The sequence below is a fragment of the Thunnus albacares genome, chromosome 7 (assembly GCF_914725855.1).
Source record: "Thunnus albacares chromosome 7, fThuAlb1.1, whole genome shotgun sequence".
In the NCBI taxonomy this organism is placed as follows: domain Eukaryota; kingdom Metazoa; phylum Chordata; class Actinopteri; order Scombriformes; family Scombridae; genus Thunnus; species Thunnus albacares.
The window spans coordinates 31,240,139-31,267,024 of record NC_058112.1 but is presented as its reverse complement, the minus strand read 5'-3'; the positions used below and the strand labels follow the sequence as shown (position 1 = coordinate 31,267,024).

The 26,886-nt window shown below is 38.3% G+C and overlaps 2 protein-coding genes and 1 long non-coding RNA gene across 6 annotated transcripts in view; 1 reads left to right on the top strand and 2 right to left on the bottom strand.

The window, feature by feature from the left end:
* prr5l (proline rich 5 like) overlaps positions 1-8,251 on the top strand; it is a 31,249-nt gene extending 22,998 nt beyond the window's left edge. For all 3 annotated transcript variants that reach the window (XM_044355934.1, XM_044355933.1, XM_044355935.1), the window contains exons 7-9: positions 2,710-2,847; positions 3,683-3,800; positions 7,054-8,251. In XM_044355934.1, the coding sequence (XP_044211869.1) occupies positions 2,710-2,847; positions 3,683-3,800; positions 7,054-7,427 (630 nt within the window). In that variant the 3' untranslated portion in view covers positions 7,428-8,251. The remainder of the gene's footprint in view (positions 1-2,709; positions 2,848-3,682; positions 3,801-7,053) is intronic.
* The window catches only part of LOC122985399, a 365,027-nt gene that overhangs the window by 233,446 nt on the left and 104,695 nt on the right, over positions 1-26,886 (bottom strand). The window lies entirely within an intron of this gene.
* The window catches only part of LOC122985354 (GRAM domain-containing protein 2A), a 34,887-nt gene continuing 18,868 nt past the window's right edge, over positions 10,868-26,886 (bottom strand). For both annotated transcript variants that reach the window (XM_044355937.1, XM_044355938.1), the window contains exons 4-12: positions 23,775-23,847; positions 23,540-23,643; positions 22,128-22,226; positions 21,106-21,177; positions 20,921-20,980; positions 17,192-17,327; positions 17,007-17,100; positions 14,216-14,317; positions 10,868-12,861 (exon numbers count right to left, since the gene is read on the bottom strand). In XM_044355937.1, the coding sequence (XP_044211872.1) occupies positions 12,813-12,861; positions 14,216-14,317; positions 17,007-17,100; positions 17,192-17,327; positions 20,921-20,980; positions 21,106-21,177; positions 22,128-22,226; positions 23,540-23,643; positions 23,775-23,847 (789 nt within the window). In that variant the 3' untranslated portion in view covers positions 10,868-12,812. The remainder of the gene's footprint in view (positions 12,862-14,215; positions 14,318-17,006; positions 17,101-17,191; positions 17,328-20,920; positions 20,981-21,105; positions 21,178-22,127; positions 22,227-23,539; positions 23,644-23,774; positions 23,848-26,886) is intronic.

The window sequence follows — 26,886 nt, the reverse complement described above, 5'->3', positions numbered from 1 at the left end:
AATGTTGTTTATACATTTATACATCAGTAAATAATATAATAATGTAGGTAAGGCTGTAACTAAAGATTATTTTCTTAATTAATTGTTTTGTCTGTAAAATGTCAGACAATTGTGAAAATAGTTAATAGTTGTTTCTCAGACTTAAAGGTGACGTCTTCAAATGTCTTGTTTTGTCTGATCAACAGTCCAAAACCCCAAAATATTCAGTTTTCTGTCATATATGACAAATAAAAGCATCAAATCATCACATATTAGAAGATAAAACTAACAATTCTGCATTTTTGCTCAAATAATGATGAAAACAGTTATTCAGTTATCAATATATTTGCCAAATTTTCTGTCAGTCAACTAATCATTGCAATTATAAATAATGTAACTTAACCCACAAGGGCAATTCTTCTGAATTATTAGTACCTTTAGCCTACTTTTTTTACTTAAAGTCTGTGTAAAGCAATAAGTAATGTGTTCAGAGTTTGTCACTACAAAAGAATGTGTAATTAACCACCCAACGAAATTTGAATGATCAAAAAAAATCGCCAAGTATATAAAATTAGGTTTCAAAACACTGGGGGGCGTGTCTGCTGAAGATGCTGAACAGCCTCTGAGTCAACAACACTCGCACCAAACTCCCGTATAAAAACATAGGCAGGTATAAGGCGAGCAACATGGATGATATTTTAAAAATAAAGTAAAGTTAGGAGCTACTGATTAATTTGGCACAGATTTTGTAGGTAAATGTGGACGTGTATCAGTAAAAATTTAATGCTTTAACTCCACAGTTCATCCAAAGCCGCCGTGTTCTTCTTATAAACAAACAGTTACATTTACATTCAGTGTTTCTCATCAAAACACGCTGTGTATAACCGTGACTATCAGAAGTATTAAATGCATTTCCTTCATTGTAAAACATTTGCAAAGCTGATTTTACAAAAAAATATTTTAAGTCTTGAGTTGTTTATATGTTTACTAGCTTGCAGTCTTCTTCTTCGTTGTCTCTGTTGGTGCATTTCTGTATTTCTTGGCACTAGAGCTGCAACGATTAGTCGATTAATGGATTAGTTGCAAACTGTTCAATTAATCTGCAACTATTTTGATATTCAATTAATCGTTTTGAGTCATTTTTTTTTAAGAAAAAAGTCCAAAGTCTCTGATTCCAGCTTCTGAAATGTGAATATTTTCTGGTTCCTTCAGTCTTCTATGACAGTAAACTGAATATTTTTGGGTTGTTGACTGTTCGGGACAAAACAAAACATCTGAGGACGTCATGTCGGTATCAATGTGTCAAACAAACAAAATAAAACATGTTAATCAGTGAACTTTACAGGTGCTGATATTTTGACTTAAATGTCTTTTGACAGAGCTAAGGTAGCTGTTTCCCCCTGTTTCCAGTCTTTATGCTAAGCTAAGCTAACGGCTGCTAGCTGTAGCTTCATATTTAGCTTGTTATCAATCTGAACAACCAAACATCTCACGTTTCACAAGATACTTCATTCAAATACTGGAGGTTCTGATGCAGAACTACTGAAATATGGATGTGATCTGCATTATTGTTTCATAATAACAACTAATTGCAAATAACCTCTAAAAAAAATGAGCAAGATTAGACTGAAGAGAGCTTCATAGCTAAAATCGTTGATTATACGACTCCTCAAGGCTCCATTAATCAAGGCCACTCAACTTAATTAACATAATTTTAAGAGGTTTGTCTCCATAACAGAGTAGATAAACAACACTGATTGACCTTTTTGGTTTAAATAAGACCATGTAAAAGTCTGGGGCTGACATTCAGGGGAAAAAACTTTTTTTTTTAAATAGTTTTTAGCACTTTATTGGAATGAAAACTATGTTTAATTGCACACAAATATCATGACAAATATAATCATGAAGTTGAATTTGTTACTCAGGGTTTGAAGAAAATTTAATTAAAAAGAAGATTCCTGAAGATTAAAAATGATTTTAAGTTTTGAAATGTACCAGTATACTGTGTTTAAATGTATTTAAAGCTGAAACATTTTAAGTTAAAAAAAAAAAAAAAGTTTTTTATTAATAATGCATCATTATTGTATCCATCAGTATTCTAATGTATGTGAAACAAACTGCTGTCGTCTGTTTATCACTTGGATATAATAACTGTTTACTTACTGTATAAAGCTGGACAATAATTAAAATGATTATTTATTATTCCTCAATGTAAACATACTGTGAAAAAACGTTGTATCGATATATTGTGGTTCACAGTTCTCGTGTTTAAAGTACTTAAGTTTAATTTGACCGTAATCACCAATTAAGATCCTAAAAACTTAATTTTGTTTTTACTCTGTTATTTAATAAATGTTATGACCGACCACTTTAAACAAAACAGCAATTCAGTGAAACATCAGTTCAAGTTCAATCGTGTTTGCTGTAATTTGACAAGTTACAGATTACAGCTTCAGAGTCACTATTTGTCTTCGTGTGTGTGTGTGTGTGTGTTTGTGTTTCCTCGAGTGACTAACGGTGCTGATTCAAATCCTTTAAGTCATGTGGGATCATTTGAGTGGAGAGGCCAGTGGATTAACCTACTGAGATGCATCTTACAGTTCATTGACATTATAGTCTGTCTGTGTGTCTGTCTGGTGTGTGTGTGTGTGTGTGTGTGTCTGTCTGTCTGTCTGTCTGTCTGTGTGTGTGTGTGTGTGTGTGTGTGTGTGTGTGTGTGTGTGTGTTTAGGGTCAGGAGCTGACGGTGAGGCAGATGGCTCTGCTGGCCTTCAGAGACCTGGTGCTGCTGAAGCTCCACCTTGAGGAAGCTCTGTTAACTGCAGCCTCCGTCCCCCCGTCTGTCACACAGATGCTGCTGGTCCTGCAGGTAACAATCAGTCTGATGTCAACAAATCCCATAAAAATACTAAAACCAACAACATGTTAGTTCCTCCTTCCCTGCTCCGTCTGTGTCTCCATTTCAAGCCCACTGGTTCCTACTGAACATATAAATCTGTACAAATGTTAGAGTTTCATGTTTAACATCATTGTAGGAAATGTTGCATTCGTTGGGGACTATTTTCAGCAGCGGATGAATCCACATTTAGTGCTCTAGTGAGTGTTTCCGGCAGCAGGACAGTGTGTGTGTTCATGATAATGAAGGGAACATGTCACCCAGTGCAGTGATGTGGTTCACTGATGAGTTTTTAATAGTTTTTAGACAATAACGGAGGAATAAAACCTACAGTATCACAGATAATACTGAGAGTTGTTGAAAAGAAGAGAGTATCACCAGATTTATCTTTCAACCTAAATTAAATTCTAACCTGTCGGGCTGCAACTATCGATTATCTTCATTATTGTTTAATCTGCTGATTATTGTCTCGATTAATCGTTGAGTCTGTTCCTCAGAGGGCACAGTGATGTCTTCACTTTACTTTTTATTCTGACTAACAGTCTAAAACATAAAAATATTCAATTAATTCATTTTTTTTAAAAATTAAAAAGCTGCAAATCTTCACATTTAAGAAGCTGAACCATCAAATATTTTGCTTTTTTGCTTGAAAATGACTGAAGCGATTAGTCGATTATGGAAATAGTTGCAGATTAATCGACGACTCGTTGCAGATCTACTAACCTGAACCTACAGCTGAGTCTGTAGCAGTGAGATAAAACATCACCATGATATTTTCATCTGCTCTCTGTCTCTTTCTTTTTTTAAGGGTATCCATGACTCCGGTGGTCCCAGTTTGGAGTATTACCAGTTGGAGCGTCTGGTGCAGATTGTTGTGTCTCCGTATGTCAGCAATGTTCTGCACAACAGAAACCAGCTGCTGTTAGGTCAGTACTGATGACGCTGTTATTAGTGCAGGTAATAATCATTCATACTTGTGATAAGAATCACTAAAAATTAAATAATACACAATTAAGAAAGAATGGAAAAAAGAAAAATAATAATAATAACAACGTTGGAAATTTAAAAAATAAAAACATAAAAATGAATTTTAACACAACCTGTCAGCAACTGGATGATATTTTTCTTTTTTAATAACATTTATCAGGATTTTTACTGAACTATACATCATTTTTTCATAATAATAATAATAATAATAATAATAATAATAATAATAATAATAATAAAAAATGTATTGTTTAAAATAAAGCACATCAAAACTGGAGGTTACTGAGTGTTTTACAAGAACAAAATGAAAGAAGAAACATACGTGTTAAAAACTACGGAGCCCCTAAAGTCCTAAAAGGTGGTATTTTTTTATTTTGTGCATACAAGATAATATATTGTGGGAACAGATTAATATCTGTACAGTAAAGGCATGATAAGCCTTTGCTTTGACGACCACGGCGTAAGTTGCATTTATAGCTTTTAATAGTTTGCTGATTTCTCAAGTATGTTAGAAACATGGCGACGTATATTGCTTTATTTGAACAGTTAATTTGCTGGGGGTTTTTTACGGAGCCCCTAAAGACCCAAAAAGTTTTTTTTTTTTTGAAAGTTAACATCATGTGAGAACAAGTTATTATCTTGTGCTCACAAGATAAAAAAAACAAAACAAAGCATCTTTTGGAACCTTAGAGGCTCCTTAAAAAACAACCTGCATACACACATAAATACTCACATGCAGACCAATTTACCCAAAATACATTTTCAGAAACATCATAAAAGGAAAGAGATTTTAACATTCCTTTCACGAGGAACACATGAACATCTCATTAAACCACATTAATACAGACTTGGGGGGGATTACTGTCTTTCCAAATTCCAAATATCACAGTAATCCATCCAAACGTTGTCGAGACGTTTCTATAAAGCACTGAAAAGTCGACCTCATGGTAGAGGAAAATCCCTCTAATAGATGAAATATTTCAATCAGGACCAAAGTGGTGCCTTCCTGTCTCCGTACCATCACTCATGAACTCCTAAATGTCACGACAAGATGTCCTGATAGTTCAGGGGTCATCAGCCCCGAACATGAACCACAACGTCTCCGCTTCGAGTCCAGCGGAGGACGTTTGTTTCATATCATTCCCCGTCTCTCTCTGCTGTCAACTTTATAATAAAGACACAAAACTGCCCCCAGAAATATATAAAATATATATATTTTTAACTAAATGAAGTGGCTTTTGGCAGCTGATTCTCAAACATCAAATGTCGGAGCTTTCTTGAACACACCACACACAGAGTCCCTGCTCGCAGCTCCACTAGCGTGTCATGATGAAACATGACTTCTGCATGTTCAGCAGTGATGTAAAGTACGTGAGATTTGTATGAATGAGTTTAAAGATGCACCAGCAGCAGTTTGGTGTTTAACAGGTGAAATCTGGTGAAAGAAAAACACCGAGACAAATCACTTCTCTCATATCAGGTGCATGAACTCATCATATGAAAGTATTTGAAGTTGACAGCAGCTGGTCAGAGGTCAGTGGTCGGGGAGCGTGGCCCTGTAGTAATATGCTGTTTAAATCCTCTCAGCGGGGACGTGAGCCTGTTAAGCTGCCGCTGCTGTGGTTTTATTCCAGCGGGTCGAGTTCCTCGGTCATGAAGCAGCTAACAAACACAGTCTGTTACTGGTCTGGAAACTCAGACACACCTGTCACAACAACACACCTGCTGAGCTGAGGGTCAACGTAGTACAGGACAGAGCTGCCGCTACCGCTCGAGGAAAGAAAAGGGTTTAAAAGTCACATATTCGTGTATATTCTTAAATTTCCTCATGAATCTGCTATTAGTCATGATGAGAAATAACATTTTGAAAACAATGCTGGTTCCTGATTGGTCGTCAGTAGCAGCTCCTCTAATTCAAATGAGATAACTTGGTTTAGTTTTAAGAGTTTTAACTGTGTCAAACTGGTCTGATTGGAAAGATTTGGGTTATTTTAATTATTTTTTTAATTAACTGATCAATTGTTTGGCCTATAAAATGTCAGATGATAATGTCCTAACGCCTGATTACAGATGACTTAGTCATCAAATTGAAAGATATTCAGTTTACTATCACATACGAGAGAACGAACGACAAGAACTGAGAAGCTGGAACCAGGTGATGTTTGGCCTTTTTGCTTAAAAAAATCACAAAAAGGATAATTTGATTATCAGAATAGTTGCAGATACATTTTCTGTTTCAGGTCTAATCAGGATCGAGTCCATCTGAACCTGCTTTTAGAATATAGAGCTTTGAAAATGCAGCAACTTTTAATTCAACACTGTTTCTTTTAAATATACTGTATGGCATCATATATTTATGAAAAGATTTTTATAATAGACAGAAATCACTTAAATGTATTTCTAGAAGTGAAGTATGTTTAATTTATTTATTGTTAAAACTTGTTTCTTGACAGTAAAACTCACCTGTTATCATTTAAAATATAAATTCTTAAGAGGAAAAATGAAGTTAAACCACCAAACATCACTGCTGAGTAAAAATGTCGCCTCCAACAATTGAATGATTTAATTGTCTTGATTTGAATTTAAAAAACTACACAAAAAACATCATCAAGGTCTTGATCAAAAACTGCTTTTCAGTCATTTTCCTTATTATTTTTTTTTTGACACCAGTGCTGTTGACCTTTAGCGGTGTGGCTAACAGATGCTAACAGAAATCTGCTGCTGCCGTTTTACAAACTGAAACCTTTTATCCCTCCGGCCTCAAGTCAGTGAACCGCAGCGGCTTTTCCTTCAGGACAGGGAATGTGTAATTCCTTCAGCCAGACTCCACAAACAACCAGCAACCCTTTCGTCAGCCTCAGGAGGATCAGAGCGTTAAACTCAACACATCACGGCGGCTGGCAAAGCCTGATTTGATTATAGTCTTAATCCCTGCTGTGACTTGCAGGAGGCCACTTGAGGAGCTCAGCAGTACTGTACTGTTATATAATAATATGAATGTAGAGGAAGGCTGCTGATGTACTCATAAAACCATAGTTACGTAACTTTTTATGAACTTTTCCCCAAAATTCAACCTGACATATTTGGTATCCGTGGAAACATTCACATCTTTGAGTTTAAAATAAAGTTCTGTTGCATTTATAGACACACGAGTTAAACAGAGACGTGTTTCCTGTCTTTCTTTGTATACAGAGTCCCGTCATTTCCGGCCGTCAGGGTTGTTGCTAGGCGACAAGTCCCAGCCAGAGATCACCATCACCCAGCATCACAACTCCTCCGACTCGTCGTCTCTGGCTCCGCTGGTGGAGCAGGAGGGCGAGGCCTACCTGGAGAAGTGCGGCGGCGTGCGGCGCCACACGGTAGCCAACGCTCACTCTGACGTCCAGCTGCTGTCGGCGTCCAGCAGGATCCATGCCGGGACGGAGAAGGACAACGGGGTGGGAGGGTGCGAGGGAAGCGTGGAGTTTTTGGTCGGGGACGAGCCGATCAGTCCCAGAGCTTTTTCCAGCCAACCGGACATGATGGAGTCTCCGAGGAGAGGAGTCATCTGCCTTCCTCGCAGCTAGCCGGCGTGGCTCATGAGACAGTGGACAAATGAGACGATACAGGACGGAAAACTACAGGACGGGATAACAGGAAACAGGACGGGGACAGGAAGACGATAAACTGGATGAGAAGAGAGGAAATGAAACGGTGAGACAAGAGAGGAAGCAATAAAATAGGAAATTAAAGAACAGGAAATACGAAAGAGGAAAATCATGTAGAAAGTCAGCAGGAAAAGAGACAAAACAGAACAAAAAGGTGAGGAAACAACCAGACGAGACCAGAGAGGAAGACTGGAAAACAGCAGAACAAACAGAAAACAACAAGACAGAAGAAGAATCCAAATGTCTAACGAGGACTGTGGATTTTGTTCTTCAACACTTAGATTGAAATCGCTTTAGGAAGGGAATTATCTGCCGCCAGTATGGACGGCGACCAGTAACACTTTTAATAATATACATACGGGCATGTCAGTGTTGTTTTAAGGTACACTTGAAAAAACCTGTAAACCTTCCCTGTAAGTCTACGGAAGTGTGAGGAAGTGAAAGGACAGGAAACAGGACAGTGGAAGTGTTCGCACTAATCTCATCCGTCCCAGAGCTCCCAGCAGGATGAGACCTCTGGACCTTTTACTGGGGAGATGATCTGAACAGCAGCCAGTGACTCTGCTGTTCATTAAAGTTCTGATCCAGAATCAGACTCGGCGTCCTCGGGTTTGTATAAACCCTGTGGACAGAAGCGGACTGCAGGTCCTGGTTCTCATCAGACCTGTTTTTAGTTGATGTAAATATGTTGCTACTGAATAATAAAGATGATGAATTAAACTAATTAATGCACAAACTTTAAATGTTAATCTGTGTTTTGTTTTTTTGCCTTCGCTTTCCACCTGAACCAGGACTTTAGATGTTGACATACTGATTGTTCTGCTTATTGTATCGTCACTTTAGCATCTTAGTACATTATTATCTCCCAGCATCTCAAACCGACGAGGAGACGCGAGACTCCAGAAGGTCTCTGTGCTCAGCTGCCGTCAGCTAAAAAGGGGACATATCCTGCTTTTTGTGACTTTGTTATTTATTTATTTATATTGTCATGATGTCAGATGTTAAATATGGTTAAAGTCCCAAAACGTGAGGTGTAAAAATGCTTCCTGTGAGACAAAGCCCAGGTTTCAGCTGCTCTTATGCTTCGTTTGCAATGTTTGTTTTTTTTTACTGTCCCGACGAGACGACATCAGATCATCGCGCTTGTCCACAAACGTCCGTCCGTTCTGTAATCTTTGTTTCTGAGGTTGTTCACGTTGTCCAATCGTGTATTTCGGATCTGATTCGGGCTCCAGACATGTACGGATGTATTTGAGAAGTTTCCATTTAGAGTAAATAAAAGAGAAAAAGAAGTGAAATTGCACCTGTAACTGCACCCGCTGCTGATGTCACTGTGTACTGGAGTACACCTGTACATCACTGCAGCAAGGTGGGAAGTTAAACCCCTCGAGGTCAGAAGAAAAGATTTTTATCTGCTTTCAAGCTGCTCTTTAAAGTCGACGATTGAGTCTTTTACCTGCTCAGTCGAGAGATTTAACAGCCTAACTGCTCTACTTCCAGCCTGACCTCTGACCTCTGACCCAGACTGTCACTTAATCCTCACGTCTAATTCCAAAGTCTTCCTTCCTTGTCCTTGAGCTACATAGTAATGATCTTCGGGGCAGTTTATCTGTTTTATGTATGGAAATACTCAAGTTCAGTATCTTTATATTGCAGCCAAACACTCGTAGTTCTGCACTTTATAACAAAAACTATCTGTTCACTCTGTAGTCCTCCTTAAACTACTAGTTTTGTACTAATTACTGCAAAGCAAAACAACAATCTTAATAGTACTTATGCCTGAAAACTTGCTCTAAAATGATAAACAGAATAAATTGTAAAATAGTAGAAATCAACAATCTTCTAAGTTTCAGTTGACCTCATGTTTGCGTAACATGCAGACACAACTGAGATCTAAAACAGCTGCTGTAGCGCCCTCATGTGGTGTTTCAGGAGTGACTCAGGGCTTTATTTACTGCAGTGTACAGTATAATCTTTTATCTCTGCAGAGACACTTTTCAGGTCCACAGCAGGAGAGGATCTGGTTTCTAGATCAACAACAAGCAGTAAGAAGGTCAGTCCTTCAGACTCATCACAGTTTGAGGTAAAAACAAAGTGTAAGTAGGGGAAGAGATTAACTGTGACCTTGAGGAAGATGTCATTCACTGTTTGCTGCAGAAAGTAATGAAACCTGGAGGGAAACAAAGACTGTAGCAGAGAATATAGAGGACCTGACCTGCAGCTTCCTGTTCTCAGTGAAGAGGTGAACTACTTCTGTGGGTGAGTGTTTCATACTTACATTTTCTGACACATTTGTCTGGTGATATTATATATTTTTCTTCATGTAATTGATCTACAAACAAGTATTGTGTGTGTATCAAAGCCTGATTTATCTTATTATAGGATAATACATTAAAAACACAAGAGTCCTGCTGCCTGAAATACTCACTAGAGCACCAAATGTAGATTCATAATATAGAAAATAGTCCCCAACAAATGCACTATTTCTTCCTGTTTGTTAAAAACCACAGTGACCAGCTGTTTTTGGAAATTACTGAGCTTTTTGTCATATGAAACTATATATTTGTGAGGAGTTTTTAGGGCAGAAAGTGTTGAGACAGATGTTGGTTCTTTGTCTTCCTTTTCATGGGATTTGAAAACAATGACAAACATGCAAAATAACAGCAGAGTTTTACTTCAGATGTGTCTGATCAGAAACAGCTCGTCTCAATTGTTGTTGTAGTATTTATGTTGTTTTAAGAGACACTGACAGTCTGTTGTGTTACAGTAGGAGGATCTGTGTGTGAGTGAGTTAACAGAGAAGAGTCTGATGGTTTATGGACAAATATATTGTCATGTCACATTAAGCATGAAAATTAAAAATATAAAGAACCAAGAACAGAACCCTGAGGAACCCCACAACTAATTAATGACACAGTCAGTGGGATGATCATGTTTCTGTGTGTCTGTGGATGTTTAGTTCTTCTGTCCTCTATTGGCAAATTAATTAAACTACTATATATGCCGTAAATACTCACTAGAGCACCAAATGTGGATTCATACACTGCTGAAAATAGTCCCCAACAAATGCACTATTTCCTCTTATTTGTTTGTTTAAAAAAACTACAGTGAGCAGCTGTTTTAGGAAATTAGTGATCCATTTTTAAACATGAAATTATATGTTTGTTATTGTGCTTTTAAAGATTTACATCTGAGAGCCACAAACAGAGAAGGGAACGTATTGAGAGACTCACACATTGTTGGTTTCTGTGTTTTTATGGAAAATATAGAAAAAAAACACCAGACGGATCCTTTAAAAGTTTTGATGCTGCTGAAGGAGAAAACCTTATTCATCATAATCTGATTCAATTAAAGACAAGTCAGGAGTAGAAAGTGTGTTTTTATTAGTGAGATTTACAGCCAAAACTACAATATGAGTTAAAGAGAAACACCAGTTTGTTTTGCAACAAACATCAGATACATCCATACACACAACATCATGTCTTTACTCGTCCATCACGAAACACCGGGGCCCATATTTATCAAACATGTAAACTTTAATAAAGCTCTAAAGAGTCACACGAGGAGTAAAAAAACAACTTGGCAGAGTTTGAGCAATAAGACACATTCATTAAGTTACTTATTCTTACATAAAAGTCACTTTTAAGAGAAACTCTCAAGTGATCACATGACGGAATAACCGATCAGAGATATGGATTAACTCTACATCTGCTATTGTTCATTCTTTAAAATAAATAAACACACCTTACATTTTATTCAGTTATTCTGCAACAACATATATAATTTTTATTTATGTGAAATCTTTAAATCTGCAGGAATAATGAACATGTGAACTGAACAACAATCTAATATATTTATAATGTTTTTATAATACAGTATAAATGTGGATGAAATAACAGGACATTTTATAAAACTGAAACTAAATTGTTTGGTAGACGAACGTCAGACAAGTGCAGATCAATGAAGATGATTAGAAAGCTGATTTATTCTTGTTTGTTTGATAAATTAAAAAAAGAAAAGGTGCCGTAACTGTCTTATCAAATACAAATAATAGACTGAAACGACTCTATTCTAGTATTTTAAGTCAAAAGATGTTTGATAAATAGTTTTTATTGGTAAGTTTTTGAGTGAAAGTGATTTTTACGTTTATCTTTCACTGTTTGATAAATACGGGCCTTAAACTTTACTTCCACATAACAGCAAAACTCTTCTTCTTTACTTCAGTCACATCACTCTGTTTTCAGACTTTTCATATTTCTCTTTAACATGTCTCTCTCTATATATATTATCTCTGGTCTTTGAACTGACAGGCACAAAGTTCAAAGTGCAACCTTGGAACTGCCTGCTGATCTTTAATAAGATTCACCTCATATAAACATAAAAACTCACAGATTTGGCACTGAAAATGTAAAAACAAATTAATCTCATTAATCAGGTTCACATTGAGGGGAAGTGATAGATTTATTCTCTGAATTTCTACTTCACATAGAAATGGCTTGAATTATACATACATTTTATTTAAAAAAAAAAAACAATATCTGAGGCTACATCGTAAGTTTAAGGCAACAATTGATTTAAATCAGCCTTCATTGACTATTTTTCGTGTAGTCACAGATATTCTGTACGTCCCCAAGAAGCCTGTGATCCTAAACAGAGACCTCAGAAGTCTTGTTCAAACAAGTTATCTCGTTTGCATAAGATAAAGATCTTGTTCGAGCAAGTTGTTAACTTGTTCACACTTTTTTTTTTTACATTTTTGTCATTTTGGCAAAACGCGAGGCGACACGATCAAGCGTTAAGAGGACAGTGACTCAGAAAGAGCCGTTGTACAAATTCACACGTCACGCAGGATAAAGATGTTGTTCACACGAGTTACTATCTTGTGCAAAGAGTGTCTAAATGAAAACGTTTAATCTCAGACCACACACACACACACACACACACGTCACTATTTTCAGTCTTCTTCACAGGAAAAGTCTACATCTCAGTTATGTTACAGCATGCTGTCGTTTCTTCAGCCGTCTGACCTCTACGTGACCTCTACATGTCCGCTAATAAACCTCTTCAGGCCTCAGAGGTCGTAGGCCAGTCTACGGTCTGTGTTGAATATTGTGGCGTCTCTATGGTGACCAGGTCACGGCGGGGTCAGAGTTCAGCTGCTGACGGCTGCTACAGTCGGTCGTCTCTTCGCCTCCTCAGAGGTGTCTCCTCTCGCCGCCACCGCCGCCGCCGCCGCCGCCATCCTCCTAATGGGAAGTCTATGTAAGTGCAGATTTCTTCTTTACTCCCTCATTGGCTTCAGCGTCAGGTACCTGTCTTCTGATTGGCCAGCCAGCAGGGCACCTCTCCACACCTGGAAAAGGAACAAAGAATTACATCTGATCTTTTATTTGATGCACTGGCAGCTCAGTTAAACTTCCTGTTGGCACGACCAATAGATTCAGCGTTTTCTGAGGTTATCTCGTAATAAATCTGTCTTTTAAAGGGATGACAAAGAGGACAAAAAGATTAGCATAAAGACTGGAAGCAGCTAACGTGGCTCTGGCTGGTTTTTGTACAGATTAAACAAATTAAAACATGTTCATATGAGCTTTACAGATGATAGTTGGTGCATTTTTGAACTGAGCCAAGCTAACTGTTTCCCCCTACTTCCAGTCTTCATGCTAAGCTACGCTAACCGTGTCCTGACCCCAGCTCTGTACTGAACAGACATGAGATTGATATTGATCTTCTTGCTGAATCTCATTCTCAGATAAACCGGCTGTTGAACTTTTCCTTTTGAGTTTAGGTTATTGACCAGATAATATGATAACGATGTCCACAGGGTCCAGCTGAGCGTCTCTTCTTCTGCAGACACATTTATAATGTCATTCAGGGTCGTTCTGCTGACATTTTTCTTGTTTTACAGCATATTGAACGCATGTGCAGCTCGTTAAGATGTTAACAGACGATGTCCTGATCATAATGATTTTATAAGCAGCAGCAGCTCATTAATGACTGCTGGTCAAAAGGTCACATTTATGAGCTGTGATCAAATTTCACTCGACGTCTGACAACAGAAACTGAAAAATATTATAAATCAGAACTATATGTTGGATTCAGCTGCATTAAAACACAGGAGACTAAATGGAGGCTCTCTCCCTCTAATTAGTTAGAGATTAATTAAAAACTAGTTTTGCTGTATATTGGTGAAGTAAGAGTCAGGAAAAAAATGAAATACATCAATAAAAATCAATTTTATGTCAACTGTCAATAAAGATGAGTGATTTTCAGGCTTCAGAGATGCGAGCTGAGCCGACAAAAACAGATCCGGCGCATAAAGACAGCGGAGGGGAGAAAAGAGTCGGACATGAGACTCATGTGGGCAAAAAACACCAGCGAGAGTGTCAGTGGATCATCTCAGGAAGCCGTGATGGAGCCAGATGTTGTGGACAACGCAGGTAAGAGTCCTTACAAGAAGTACAGTGTGTGTGTGTGTGTGTGTGTGTGTGTGTGTGTGTGTGTGTGTGTGTGTGTGTGTGTGTGTGTGTGTGTTTCCTCAAGTGATTAACGTTGCTGTTTCAAATCCTTTAAGTCATGTGGGATCATTTGAGTGGAGAGGCCAGTGGATTAACCTACTGAGACGCATCTTACAGTTCATTGACATTATAGTCTGTCTGTGTGTCTGTCTGGTGTGTGTGTGCGCGTGCGTGCGTGTGTGTGTGTACCTCTCTCTCAGTGTCGGCTGGCTGCTCAGGAAGCTGAGCTGCTGCTCCAGACGACAAACTCTGAAGGCCAGATAGCAGGACGACAGGACCAACATGAAGACACTGAGAGACACAAGACAGGTAGAAACACTGAAATTACACCAGAACATAAACATCATGTTTACACCATTTACACTCTTATCAATAAATACACACACTACAGCTGGAACAGGTGCTTTTGCTTTTTTCCTTTCAGTAAACTAAGTAAGAATACAGCAAGTAACAAACAATACAGCTTTAGTATATACAGTAAATATGCCATCAATTAAAGTAAAATCAATATAAATGAAAACCTTGTAAAGCTCACAAGTGTAACAGCTTATTCTGTTGGTGCATTCAGGTATAGATGATAAAGGATAATCGTCTCAGAAATAAATTGAGTGAAACTGAGAGCAACAGTTCCTGAGTCATATTCAGTGAATCCAAACAATACATTTTTCCAAAGTCGTGTAAGTTGAGGATATGATCAGTAATCAATCATGACAACATTTCTCTTCACAGCTTACATTAACGTCTTTGTTACGTTTCTGCCCGTAGTTATTGTTGTTGCTTTTCAAAGGAAATTCTCTGAAATAACTGCTTCATTTAATCCTGAGTAAATATTAATCATCATTTATTTATAATTAGAAATTTCATTTTTCAAATACTGTAAGTTGAATTGTATGCAAATTGCAGCTGCAACGATTAATCAATTAGTTGCCAACTGTTAAATTAATCGCAAACTATTAATTGTTTTGAGTCATTTTTTAAGGAAAACTTTCCAAATTCTCTGATTCCGGCTTCTTAAACGTGAATATTTCCTGGTTTCTTTAGTCGTTTATGACAGTAAACTGAATATTTTTGGGTTGTCGAATGTTGGTTGGGACAAAAAAAGACATTTGAAGACGTCATCGAGGGCTTTGGGAAACGGTGATCAACATTCTTCACCATTTTCGGACATTTTATGGACCAAATGACCTATTGCATATCGCACTGACTGAAATACTCTGTTTAGACTCTATTTGACCTGTAATTAGTCTCAAATTACACACCTATCATATACTGTAGCTCTTTCCTGAAAACTTCCAAGGAAATTATTAGGAATTTGTGGATGAATACAATAAAAAAAAAACACCTATTTATTATATTATCATGTTCTATAATAATGCAGAAAAGAAACAGTGCAGTGATGTACTACATTACATGTAGCACTCTGATACATACATACTGTTCTGCTCATATAGAAAATCAACCAGAAGGTGGCAGCAGAGACCAACAATAAACAAATGGAGACTCAGTGGTAGAGGAAGTATTCAGATCCTTTACTGCAGTAAAAGTACCAATACAATAATGTAAAAATACTCCATTAAGTATTATGAGCTTGATGTAGTTAAAGTATTGCAGTAAAAGTACATAAGTATTATGAGCTTGATGTAGTTAAAGTATTGCAGTAAAAGTAGTGGTTTGGTCCCTCTGACTGATATATTATTATATATGACATCATTAGATTATTAATAGTGAAGCATCAGTGTTAGAGCAGCATGTTACTGTTGTAGCTGCTGGAGGTGGAGCTAGTTTACACTACTTTATATACAGTTAGCTAGTTTAGTCCACTGGTTCCCAACCTAGGGGTCGGGGTCCCTCCAAAGGGTCAGCAGATAAATCTGAGGGGTCGTGAGATGATAAATGGGAGAGGAAAGAAGAAAAAACAAAGTTCTGATACACAAACCTGTTTTCAGTTTTTGGACTTTTTCTCTAATCTTTGATTTTTGCTGAAATATTGGATCATTTGAACATTTATTGAAATGAAAGCATGTGAGAAGTTTAGAGGGAAAAATCACTATTTGGTGGAGCTGTTAACAACTCATAGACATGTGAAATGTGACCCCGACTACACACTGCTTTTTGTAAGACGTCAAAAGACAAAAAGGTTGGAAACCACTGGTTTCATCTTTAACAATGTGTTGTATTTTAAAAGCTTGTTATATTATCCATTGTGTCAAATCTTCATCTGAAAAGTAACTAAAGCTGTCAAATAAATGTAGTGGAGTAGAAAGTACAATATTTCCCTCTGAAATGTAGTGGAGTGGAAGTATAAAGTAGCATCACATGGAAATACTCAAGTAAAGTACAAGTACTTCAAAATTGTACTTGAGTAAATATACTCAGTTACTTTGCACCGCTGGTAAATAGAGTCCAAGCTGTAAATATACTTCATTACAGGTAGTAATCTGACTTCAAAGTTTTAGTTACATCAAGGAGCAGAAGTATTATGAGCAAAAGGAACGGCCTCTTCTTAGAATATTATATAGTTGTTTTAATAAGTCTGTGAGCAGCAAGTTGTTTCTACTTTAAATACAAGGAGTTTCATCTATAACAAAGCATCATATTTTATAAGCCCAAGATTTATCAGGGAAGTTACTACATTTTTCAGTTAACAGTAGTGCAGTAATAAAATTTGCCTCTAAAATGGGAATACTCTAAGTGCAAAATTAATTCACAGTACTTGAGTGAGAAGCACTTTGAAAGCCCAGGAAAAAGCTGTAAAAATGTACTTCACTGTGTGCTGTTATTTAGGAATTGTCCTGGATTTTGGGAGAATAAATTGGTGCATTTGAGGTGTTTTCTCAACATTTTTATTTTCCTGGATGTTTGGGGGTATTTTTCTGCAGATTCTATGTTTTCTGGATGTTTTTGAGTGTTTCTTTGTAGAGTTTCTTTCTGTGTTTCTGTGTGTTTAGTTGTGTTTTTTTTGGGAAACTGTTGGACTCACAGCAGGATGAAGAGTTTCAGTAGCTGGTACTCCATGTGACCCAGTTCAGGTACTGGTTCTGTCAGCAGGATCTTCTCTGTTTCCAGACTGCTGTCTACACACAAACACACACACGCAAGAAGACACATCTTACTCTGCTTGCAACAGTCAGGTGGTTGATTGATTGACAGGTGGGCGGGGCTTACCGGTGAGGGTGTGCGTGCTGAAGGGCGTGTCTGTGGCGAGGACGGGGGAGGAGTTTCCCAGCAGGTCTGGGAGAGACGAGGAGACGGCCGGGAGCGACGGCTTCCTCCTCCACTTCAACACCTCTGGATACTCGTCCTGACGGAGAGACGGAGACACAAGACAGAAAAAAGTCAATATTCTGCTGCTTCATAAACTTTAATACAAGTTTGAAGCTTTCAACAAAAATATATAAGAGAAAGCTCTAATTTTACATTTTCTGCTACAGTGTGGAGCTTAGAATTACATCTTTAAGAAATACAGTTTTAATTTCTGATGTACAGTGTTTGCAGGAAGTTCTCTTTGAAGATCTTAAGAGATATTTTACACATTTAAAGTCCCCTTCCACTCAAAAACAACGTTTCTTCAGCTGGATGTTTGAGCTTCACTGTGCAGAATGATGTATGCTGAAGGATCAAAGTTTCACGGTTTAAGTCGTATACCTACGAGCATGATTTGTGACATCATTGCTAGTTTGGAGCCAGTCATGGTCCAGTTTGCAACTTACATCGGACCTGCCAACCTGTACACATTTTGACATCAAAGTACGCTGCCCATTCCCGCTGCCTTCACCCAAATATCAAGCAGGGATGATCCATGGATGTATAACAAGAGCTGCAGCCAGTTTTTCCCAGTGGTCACTCACAGTATTGCAGTGAAAAATCCCCCTGCGGCCCAAAAAACATTTTCAAAGACCACCGTTATAAAGAGACGTCTGTAAAACTGTTGACAGGACACCTTGAACTGCAAACAAGGTCGATTATGACTCATTCTATTAATATGAATTTTTGATCCATGGACGTTTTATTTTTGTAAAATTTTCCCCGAGCTGAGAAAAGCAATTCAAAAATCCATGACATCATCACAATGTAAAGTCTATGGGCAGAGCGGGAACTTGTGGGCGGGGTCAACAGGGGAAACACTACTGCACATATTCAGTAATTCGCACAACACGGAAAGTAAACCTAGAACTTTTCGCCAGCCGAGCAATTTTTACTGGACTGAATTGGCGCCATTTTCGTTCCTGTATCCAACTCTGTGTCTTATCGACAGCAACACGACATCGATTTTATCCCTCTCGTTCCCCCTCCTCACTCCGGCTGGCTGGTTCTTCTACTGGGCTGGATGTTAAACTCACAGTTTTTCCACAATCGTTTACACACTAAAATCGGAACTTGAAACACAGTCACTGAAACCTGAAACTCATGAATCAAATCCCTAAACCAACTCTCCAACCAACTCTTTTTTGCAAAACACTACACACAGCTCTCTACGTTAGACACAACATTCAAAATTAAAATCTCTCGTGTTCCTTTGGAAAACAACGACAATAAAAATGCCGAGCTTTATGTACCAGCTGGCAACACCGACTCCTCTCAAGCATAAACACTCGTTACTTAACCGTTCAATTAGAAATCAGAGCTTTAGCATAAAAGGCCACAGATGAGCTCTCTTGTTTTGGAGGGAAATGGAGGTCAAAGGTGAAGCGAGAACTAGAGGTGAAGGCGGAGAGTTCAGCTCATCGCTTGTGATGTAGATGTGACCACAACAAAATACGACGCAGGATGACGCCTCTGGTTTTTTTTTTCTTACATTTTTCCATTTGTGTTTTTTCTTTTTGTGTTTAGAGTTTTGAAAAGAATGAGACATTTGTGAAGTGTTACATAAAAAAAAAGTTACTATATTGCATTTGTATGTATTTATTTATATATATTTGAGTAGATAAACGTTACTGTAACAACCTTTACAACCGTCTGCAGTGTAACACTGAAAATACAAAAGGCATCAACCTACTGATGAGAGCTTCATAGTAGAGTTTTGTGTTGTTGGTTGGTTGATATATTTATATGTGTGTAATGCAGAAAATGTGTGTTAACTATTGTGAAAAACCGTAAATTAGCGCAGACCTGCCGATAACGTTAGCTTAATGTTATGTAATTTACAAGATAGCTTACTTGTTCACCAGGCATTTGAAGTTGAATTTGCCAAAGTAACTTTAAGTTATATTGTCCGCATGTGACGTTTCACAGCACTGTATTCATAATTATTATTGTAGCCAAACCTGCAAACGTAATGAGAGGAGCAGATCATGGCAGGATGAAGAAAAGTCAGTGCATGTGCCGCGGAAATAAAGTTACCTAGAAAGGAGGTGTGTGTGCGTGTGTGTGTGGTCCAGGTATTCCTACGTTGTGGGGACTCCCCTCCCTTATGGGGACAAAAAGTAAGTCCCCTTAACGTAAATCATTAATTTTAGGGTGAGGACTTGGTTTACAGTTAACGTTAGTTTAGGGTTATGTTAAGGTTAGGATAAGTCTCCAGGAAATTAATGTAAGTCTCAATGTAATGTCTTCTGAAGTGATGGAAACACCACTGTGTGTGTGCGTGTGTGTGTGTGTGTGTGTGTTGGCACTGTAGTCTATAACTTGGCCTACTCTTGGAAAACTTCAAGCAAAGGAAACATCTCTACATTGCAATATAAGTCCAATATGTCAGGAGGGATGTGATGATGTCGTGTTCATATTCAGCCTGTATTGTTATTAGTTCATCAAACCATAAAGACCAACTAACAGTATTGGCATCTGCAGATATTGATCTGCAGATAGAGATCACCTTCTTTGTCTGTTTGACTGCTGCATGTATGCAAATGATGTACAATAATTCATTGTGTGAACAGCAGTGATTTGCATCTGACTCATCAAGGTCGCTGAAGTACTTAAAAAATTCATCCGGGGTTGACGGGTCTGTTAGACCGGTGTGATGTGGAAACTTGAAGCCTCCAGTTCACAAACACTGATAATGGACTTTACTATACTGTACTATACTTTACTAAATGTCTTTAAACATTTCTGGAGAGGATCTTTAACTGTTTCCTGTTACTGTTTGTCACAAACTAGAGTGATCAACTGAAAATAGAAACCAGTAACATAGAAGACAAAACAGTGACATCAGAGAAAATCTAGACTTTCCTCCTTTCTTCCTAATTAACACTTTTCTGTGTCGTTCACGTGTCTTTGACTCATAATCACGGTATTTCAGATGGAACCTGAAGGCAGCGCGGGGGAAAGCCTCTTATCCACAGAGCGTGATGAGGTCATGATGAGGTCACAGAGGGTCACTACAAGACCAAAACAACAGCTCCTGTTATTCCACTAAGCCTGTTTTCACTGACTGGTGACTCTAATTCGAATGTTTTCATCTTTTCTAACCCTTTGAAAGCCTCTGACAGCTTTTATATCCCTCACGTCATCTTTCTGTATGAGTCAGTCTGTTTGTCAGATTAGTGTTGAACATCGAACCAAAATACCTTTCTGGTATAAATGATTACTTTATTAAACAGAAACTGAAAACAGCTGCCTGCTGCGGCCCAAAACAATGCTATGAGAGCGCTGAGAGTGAACCAAAATAGTGAAGTTACAGTCAGACAGATAAACAACGAGCTGAAACTCACTATAAAGCTCTGTAAAGCTGAGAGGAGCTGCAGAGTCTCTGATAATTCTCTGTAGGTTCATCACTACGAGCCACAACCAACACATCACACACTGAGCTCAGACATATTGATTATAGCAGCTTTAAAGTAAGGCATTGAAAAAAAAAGTCTTTAGGGGTTGTCTTAAGATATTCTGGTGACGTAAGATAAAGACATGACTTAAGTAGTAACATTTCTTTTCTATTTAATATGAATGTATTGTTACCATAGACAGAGAGCTGGGCTCCTCCAGGTACTGCTTCAGACTCAGACTCTTCCCGTTCACCTGAAAGAAAAAACAAAGGAACAGTCAGACAGAAGGAACTTCAGTCTAAAGTCTGGATGATACTGGATTTTAATACTGAACACTTTTATCAGAAGAATAAACAGTTTATCAGCTGATCCACAAACCTGCAGATGAGTGCAGATCCTCCTGAGGACGTCATAGACGCTGTCTCTGGACAGCAGGGACACAAACACATACTGCAGAGAGAGAGAGAGAGAGAGCATGAGCTTCAAATCAGATAGAAAGTGACTGAAAACATCAAAGGACGGGTTCACAATTTTTCAAGTCTGTTTTAAAACAAAAGTCAGGAGCCCAAATTAACATAAAATGTGCAAAAATGTATTTAACAGTTTATTTGAAGCTAATATGAAGCTTCAGCGTTCAAATGAGTCAAATCAAGTAGATATCTTTCAACGTTACAGTCTTTTTAGTGCCAAAGTCCCTCTTTTTGTTACTATACTTCCACCTGCAGCTCAACAGGGAAACACTGTCTGAAGAAACACAAAGAGGGAATTTGATGCTAAAAAGACTGTAAATGTGTCAGATATCCACTTGATGAATGAACAGGAGGAATGATTACAGCGACGAAAACCTCTTTCACTGTTCATACGGACACCTGACTGTTGGTTTAAGACAATCCACAAAAGAAAAGGTGAATAAATGTGTTTCCATCCACTACTGTTATCAACATAAACAGCTGGTGGCGCTAATTCTCCAGTCGGTGCCATTAAACCATCGCAGAATAAGAAGACACAACGAGATGATGTCATTAAAAGACCAATTGCATTTTGTGGCTTTTTGGTTTTTTTTAATTCAACAAACTTTTCCACCTCAGACAGACAAAACTTTTTTTTTTTTTTTTTGCAATGAAAATGACTTTTTTTCCAGAGTTTTCTGGGGTTTTTTATATGCAAACTGAAAATGTAAATAAAAACCGGTGGATTGAAACTAACTTACTGTCAGACATCACAGCAGCTATTAATTTTAGGATTTTTTGAGGCAACGCAACAAAATTTAACCATCAGTCATAGTAAAGCAGGTACCAGAACGCTTGTCTTTCAATGCAAACAGCAACAATAATAATAACAATAATAATAATAATAATAATAATGTGGTCTCTCTGCTGTGTACGTGTCCCGTCTGGTACCTTCTGTCCGGTATCCATGGTGATAGCCAGGCCATTTGGCACCAGGCCGGCCGTCTTGTGCTTCTTCACCAGCCGAACCGACACCACCGGTATACAGACCTGCAGCATCACAAACATATAGCATTAACACTGAGGTGAGATGACCTTTAACCTGGACTCTGGACTGACTCTAAAACTGCATAAATAAATGTCTGAACCAAACACAAACATACACAGGATGACTCAGCGGAGTCACATGTATACATGTATTCATGTTCATTCACATCGTCTTCTCACTGGATAAATGCTCGTATTGTGCTGATGATCATATAACACTGATTCAGGAGAAGAAAGAGGCTTTACAAAACTGAAATCAATAATTCAATCTGTAAACAAACTGAACAAACTGTCGACTTTTAGTTTATTAAGCGTTACATTTTTTTCTGCATTTTTAAAAAACTGAAAAACACATTACTTCCTGTCTAAACAAGGCATCTTATAAATTAGGATGTGTGACAAATAGGAAATGTTAGAGATGTTATATATACTGTACATGTATATGAGGTTTTCTGTTGCATGACTAAGCACTTCTCCTTTTTTATCAGCTCAGTATGAGCACACACACACACACCCACACACACAAACACATACACACACACACACACACACACACACACACATATATATACACACACACACACACACACACACACACACATATATATATACACACATACAGTAGCAGTCAAAAGTTTGGACACAATTCCTCATTCATATATATTAATGGGATGGACAAAATATTAGGAACAGTTTTCAATATAATGCATCCCAGTTCACCACCACTCACTACGACCTCAATAACAAACATAAAGTAGAATAAAGTAGAATTATCGCCTTTCTTCTTGCAGCTGAAACTATTACTGGTGTTATTTTAGAAGCAGGTTTAAAGGATGTTACTGGTGATCTTCTGTTTCTCTTATTGTCAACAAATCTCATGTGCAGAGTCAAACCAACAATGAACTCATCCTGCTTAAATGTGTTGTGTGTGTATCTAAAGTCTGATATATCTTATTCCTCTGTGCTGTAAACCTCTGTTGTTGTCCAAAATCTATTAAAAACATGCACGACGGCCTCTTCCTGACACACAGATACTTTCCAGAGAGTGAAAACTTGACACTGTTATTAGATTTTGGAGCCGTTTCTAAACAAACTAAAGTCACCGCGATCTTCGGGGTGAAGGAACATGTGCAGCTGCGTGACTCATTCACGTGTTTTTAACAGTTTTTGGACAACAAGAACGGAGGTCTACAGCACAGAGGAATACGATATATCAGACTTTGGATACACATATAATACTTGTTGACAATAGACAATCACCAGTCAAATCCTTTAAAGACGCAGGTGTTGGAGGTGGACCGACAGACTTCACCCACCTTGATGTCTTTACCGAACAGGTTTGCGTAGAAACAGAGCCAGTTCCTGGAGATGTAGAGTCGTCCCTGCAGCAGGATGTCCCTCAGCAACGCACACGAATACACTGCAGAAGAAGACAGAAAACCACACCTGAGACATCTTTACCACACTTCTACTACATGATGAAGTGTTTCACCCTCAACAGAGTAACAGACTGGGGGATTATAGATGGAGTTAGAGCAGCGGAGTGTTTACCTTTCATCAGGATCTCCTCTTTAGGAACAGTCACGAATAGTTTGTGGTACTGAGAGTTGTATTTGCTGACAGTCTGTGGAAGCAAGAAAAGGAGCAAAATTAAGTTTAATGTGATGTTTCTGCAATTAATAATCATGTAACCACCATATTAGTAATATTTGTCCTATTATCAATACACAGTAGGGCTGCAACCAATGATTATTTTCAATATCTATTAGTCTATAATCTATTTTTTTTTATTAATATATTAATTGTTTAGTCTGAAAATTGCTTGTTTTGTTCAACAAACAGTCGAAAATCCAAACATATTGAATTTACTATCAAGACAGAGAATAGATAGATAGATAGATAGATGATAGATGGATGATAGATGGATGATAGATGGATGGATGGATGATAGATAGATAGATACATCCATACAGGAAACATCCACATCCACACACATATACAGGAGTTTCAGTCATCGGGGTATTTTGTAGCTGAGGGGATAAAAGCTGCCATATCGTGTCTGTTTCCAGGGATCTGTGTCTGCGAGCAGATGGAGGCAGTGTGGAGGACGGGTGGAGGAGGGTGGAGGAGGGCGCGTGGGGTCGTGTGTAACGTCGTGTGCTCTGCGTGTGAGAGCTCTGCTGTCGAGGTCTGAGAGGTTGGGGGTTGGGAGGCCGACCGTTTTGGAGGCATTTTGTGTGATGAGTTTGTTCCAGTAGCAGCAAATCCTCACAAAAGACAAGCTGGAACTGGGAAATATTTGGCATTTTCTACTTTAATTCAAATTATTTGCTGATTATTTTTCTGTTGATTGACTAATCAATTAATCGACTCATCGTTGCAGCTCTAATATATTACAGTATATCACAACATAGAGATGTATGAGAGATGTCCCTTCGTTACATCATGTTTAACCAGAAGACAAAGGATTTGGCAGATTAAAAGCATTCAGGAGGGAAACAGATTGACTGAGTTGTCTGATCTGAGAGATGGAAAGTGAAACATTTTCTGAATTTCTTAATGTCTTCTTTCTTCTCTGCCAGTTTTCCACAAAATGGCAAAAAAGCGAAACATTCTGGTGAACAGATGATCAAAAACTAGAAGATAAAGATCTGAAAATCAGATTATTTAAAGTCCTCCTCCACTCAAAAACGTGCAGAGTTTCACTTTCATCATCTGAAGGAGGAAGGTTTCTCTGAGCAAATCTCAATTTAACACGTGAAGCTACGAGCAGGATTTGTGACATCACGACTAGTTTGGAGCCAATCATGGTCCAGTATGCAACTTATACAAGTGTGATGTGGAAACTTGAAGCCTCCAGTGAACAAACACTGAGAACAGACTTTACAGTGAAGAAGGAGACATCAGGGAAATGTTTGAACTTAAAAACATATTCATAGATTGTGGAATTTTTTAATGAGGGTGAAGGTGAAGATGTTATTTTAAGGATTTAACAAGATGATTGAATTTTTTCTTTGTGGAAAAAATCACATCAGACACAAATTATGATTCTAAGGAAAGTATTTTATAAACATCTTAAAACGTGTCTGGAGGGGATCTTCAAGATCTGTTTACTAGTATCTGTAGGTTTTGAGTGATTTATTTTCATTTTAAGTATCCTGAGAGCCTGTGAGGGTTGAATACGATCCTGGTCTCCAGCTGTGTCTGTTTCATCTTCGTCATCGTCGTCCTGTTTGCATAAATCACTTATAAAATGATCAAATTGATGTTCAGTATAATCGTTCTGCTGTCCAGCTTCACATCAACTAAAACTCTTCACACATTTACACTGAAACTTATTTTTTACTGATAGTTAAACTACATGAATCTGATAATATTTGTGTATTTTTAACTGGACTTTGAATGCAGAATCTCTATCTTGAGTATTTCTTTCACCGCTGCTGATCTTCTCGTGTACTTTCTGGAATATTCTGTCGTATTGTTTTGGTTCCTGATATTTGGGTCAGAAGTTACATCATCCACCTGTGTCTCTGTGTTCGGTCTCCGCGAGGCAGACGCCGACTTCCTGCTTTCCTGTTCCTGTCTGAAACAACAAAGACTGAAACAACAGAAAACAGCAGCAGCAGCTCGTCGCCTGCTCCACCTGAAGCCTCTGAAGACAGTTTGAACATTTGGGTCAAACTACAAGTTTTGTGCACTTTTTTTTTTAAATCCGCCATCTAAAATGATCGTTTCTGAATATTCTTTCTCTCTTGATACTGAACTTTCAGCCTCCTGGGGGCAGGAGCCTGTTTTATTATTGGATATATTGTAAGTTTTCATTCAAATGAACTGGACTAAATGTGATCTGGTAGACGAGGAGTTTTCAGAGTCTGACACTGTGGCTCCCTCAGACGAAATGTCTCATGTGGCTGTTGGTGCATATTCGTGATTTTGGTGCAGATGGGACACTGGAGCCCAGATGTTGGGGTGATGCCAGTTGCCCGTTGGTGACGTTGTGTGTGTCTCACTTCTTTTCGTTGTTGGCTGTCGGGGTGTAGTGTGTTGAAGGAGGCCTGTCGGGCAGACCTGTCGGTGTCTCGGGGGTTAAAGGAGGTCGGGGGCGATGTGACGTCGCTTCAGGGTGATTTTTATATAATTCTTGTATCGTCTCTTCTGTCCACCTGCAGCACGTTTAGCCTGGAAAGAACTGGGATGTTGGTGGCTGACAGAAGTTCTGAATAAGGTGTCCAGTCTTCTCTAAATAGGCTGAGTTTTTCCGTAGATAGTGTACGTGGAAAGACTATGTCTCTGCTCCGTAGACCGTATTGTAGACAGCAACTTTCCTGCTGGTCTTCAGGTTCTTACTATTGAAGACTCAGGCCTGGAGGCTGCAGAGGCTTTACTGATGTGGTCTTTTTCGTGGTTTAGGAAGCAGTCAGAGGAGAATTTGCATCCGAGGTAAATAACCTGGTCCACATCTTTCAGTTGGGACACGTTGGACGTGAGAGCTGAAAGCTGAGGAAGATTTGTTTGAGAGCTGAGACATGATCTCAGTTTTCTTCATGTTGACCTTGAAGCCAAAAGAGCAGCAGAGATCACCTGGAGTCCTCCAATAGAAACCAGGAAACAGAAGCATGTAAACACCCGATCCAGGTTTCTGAACATTGTCTAACACGGTGGC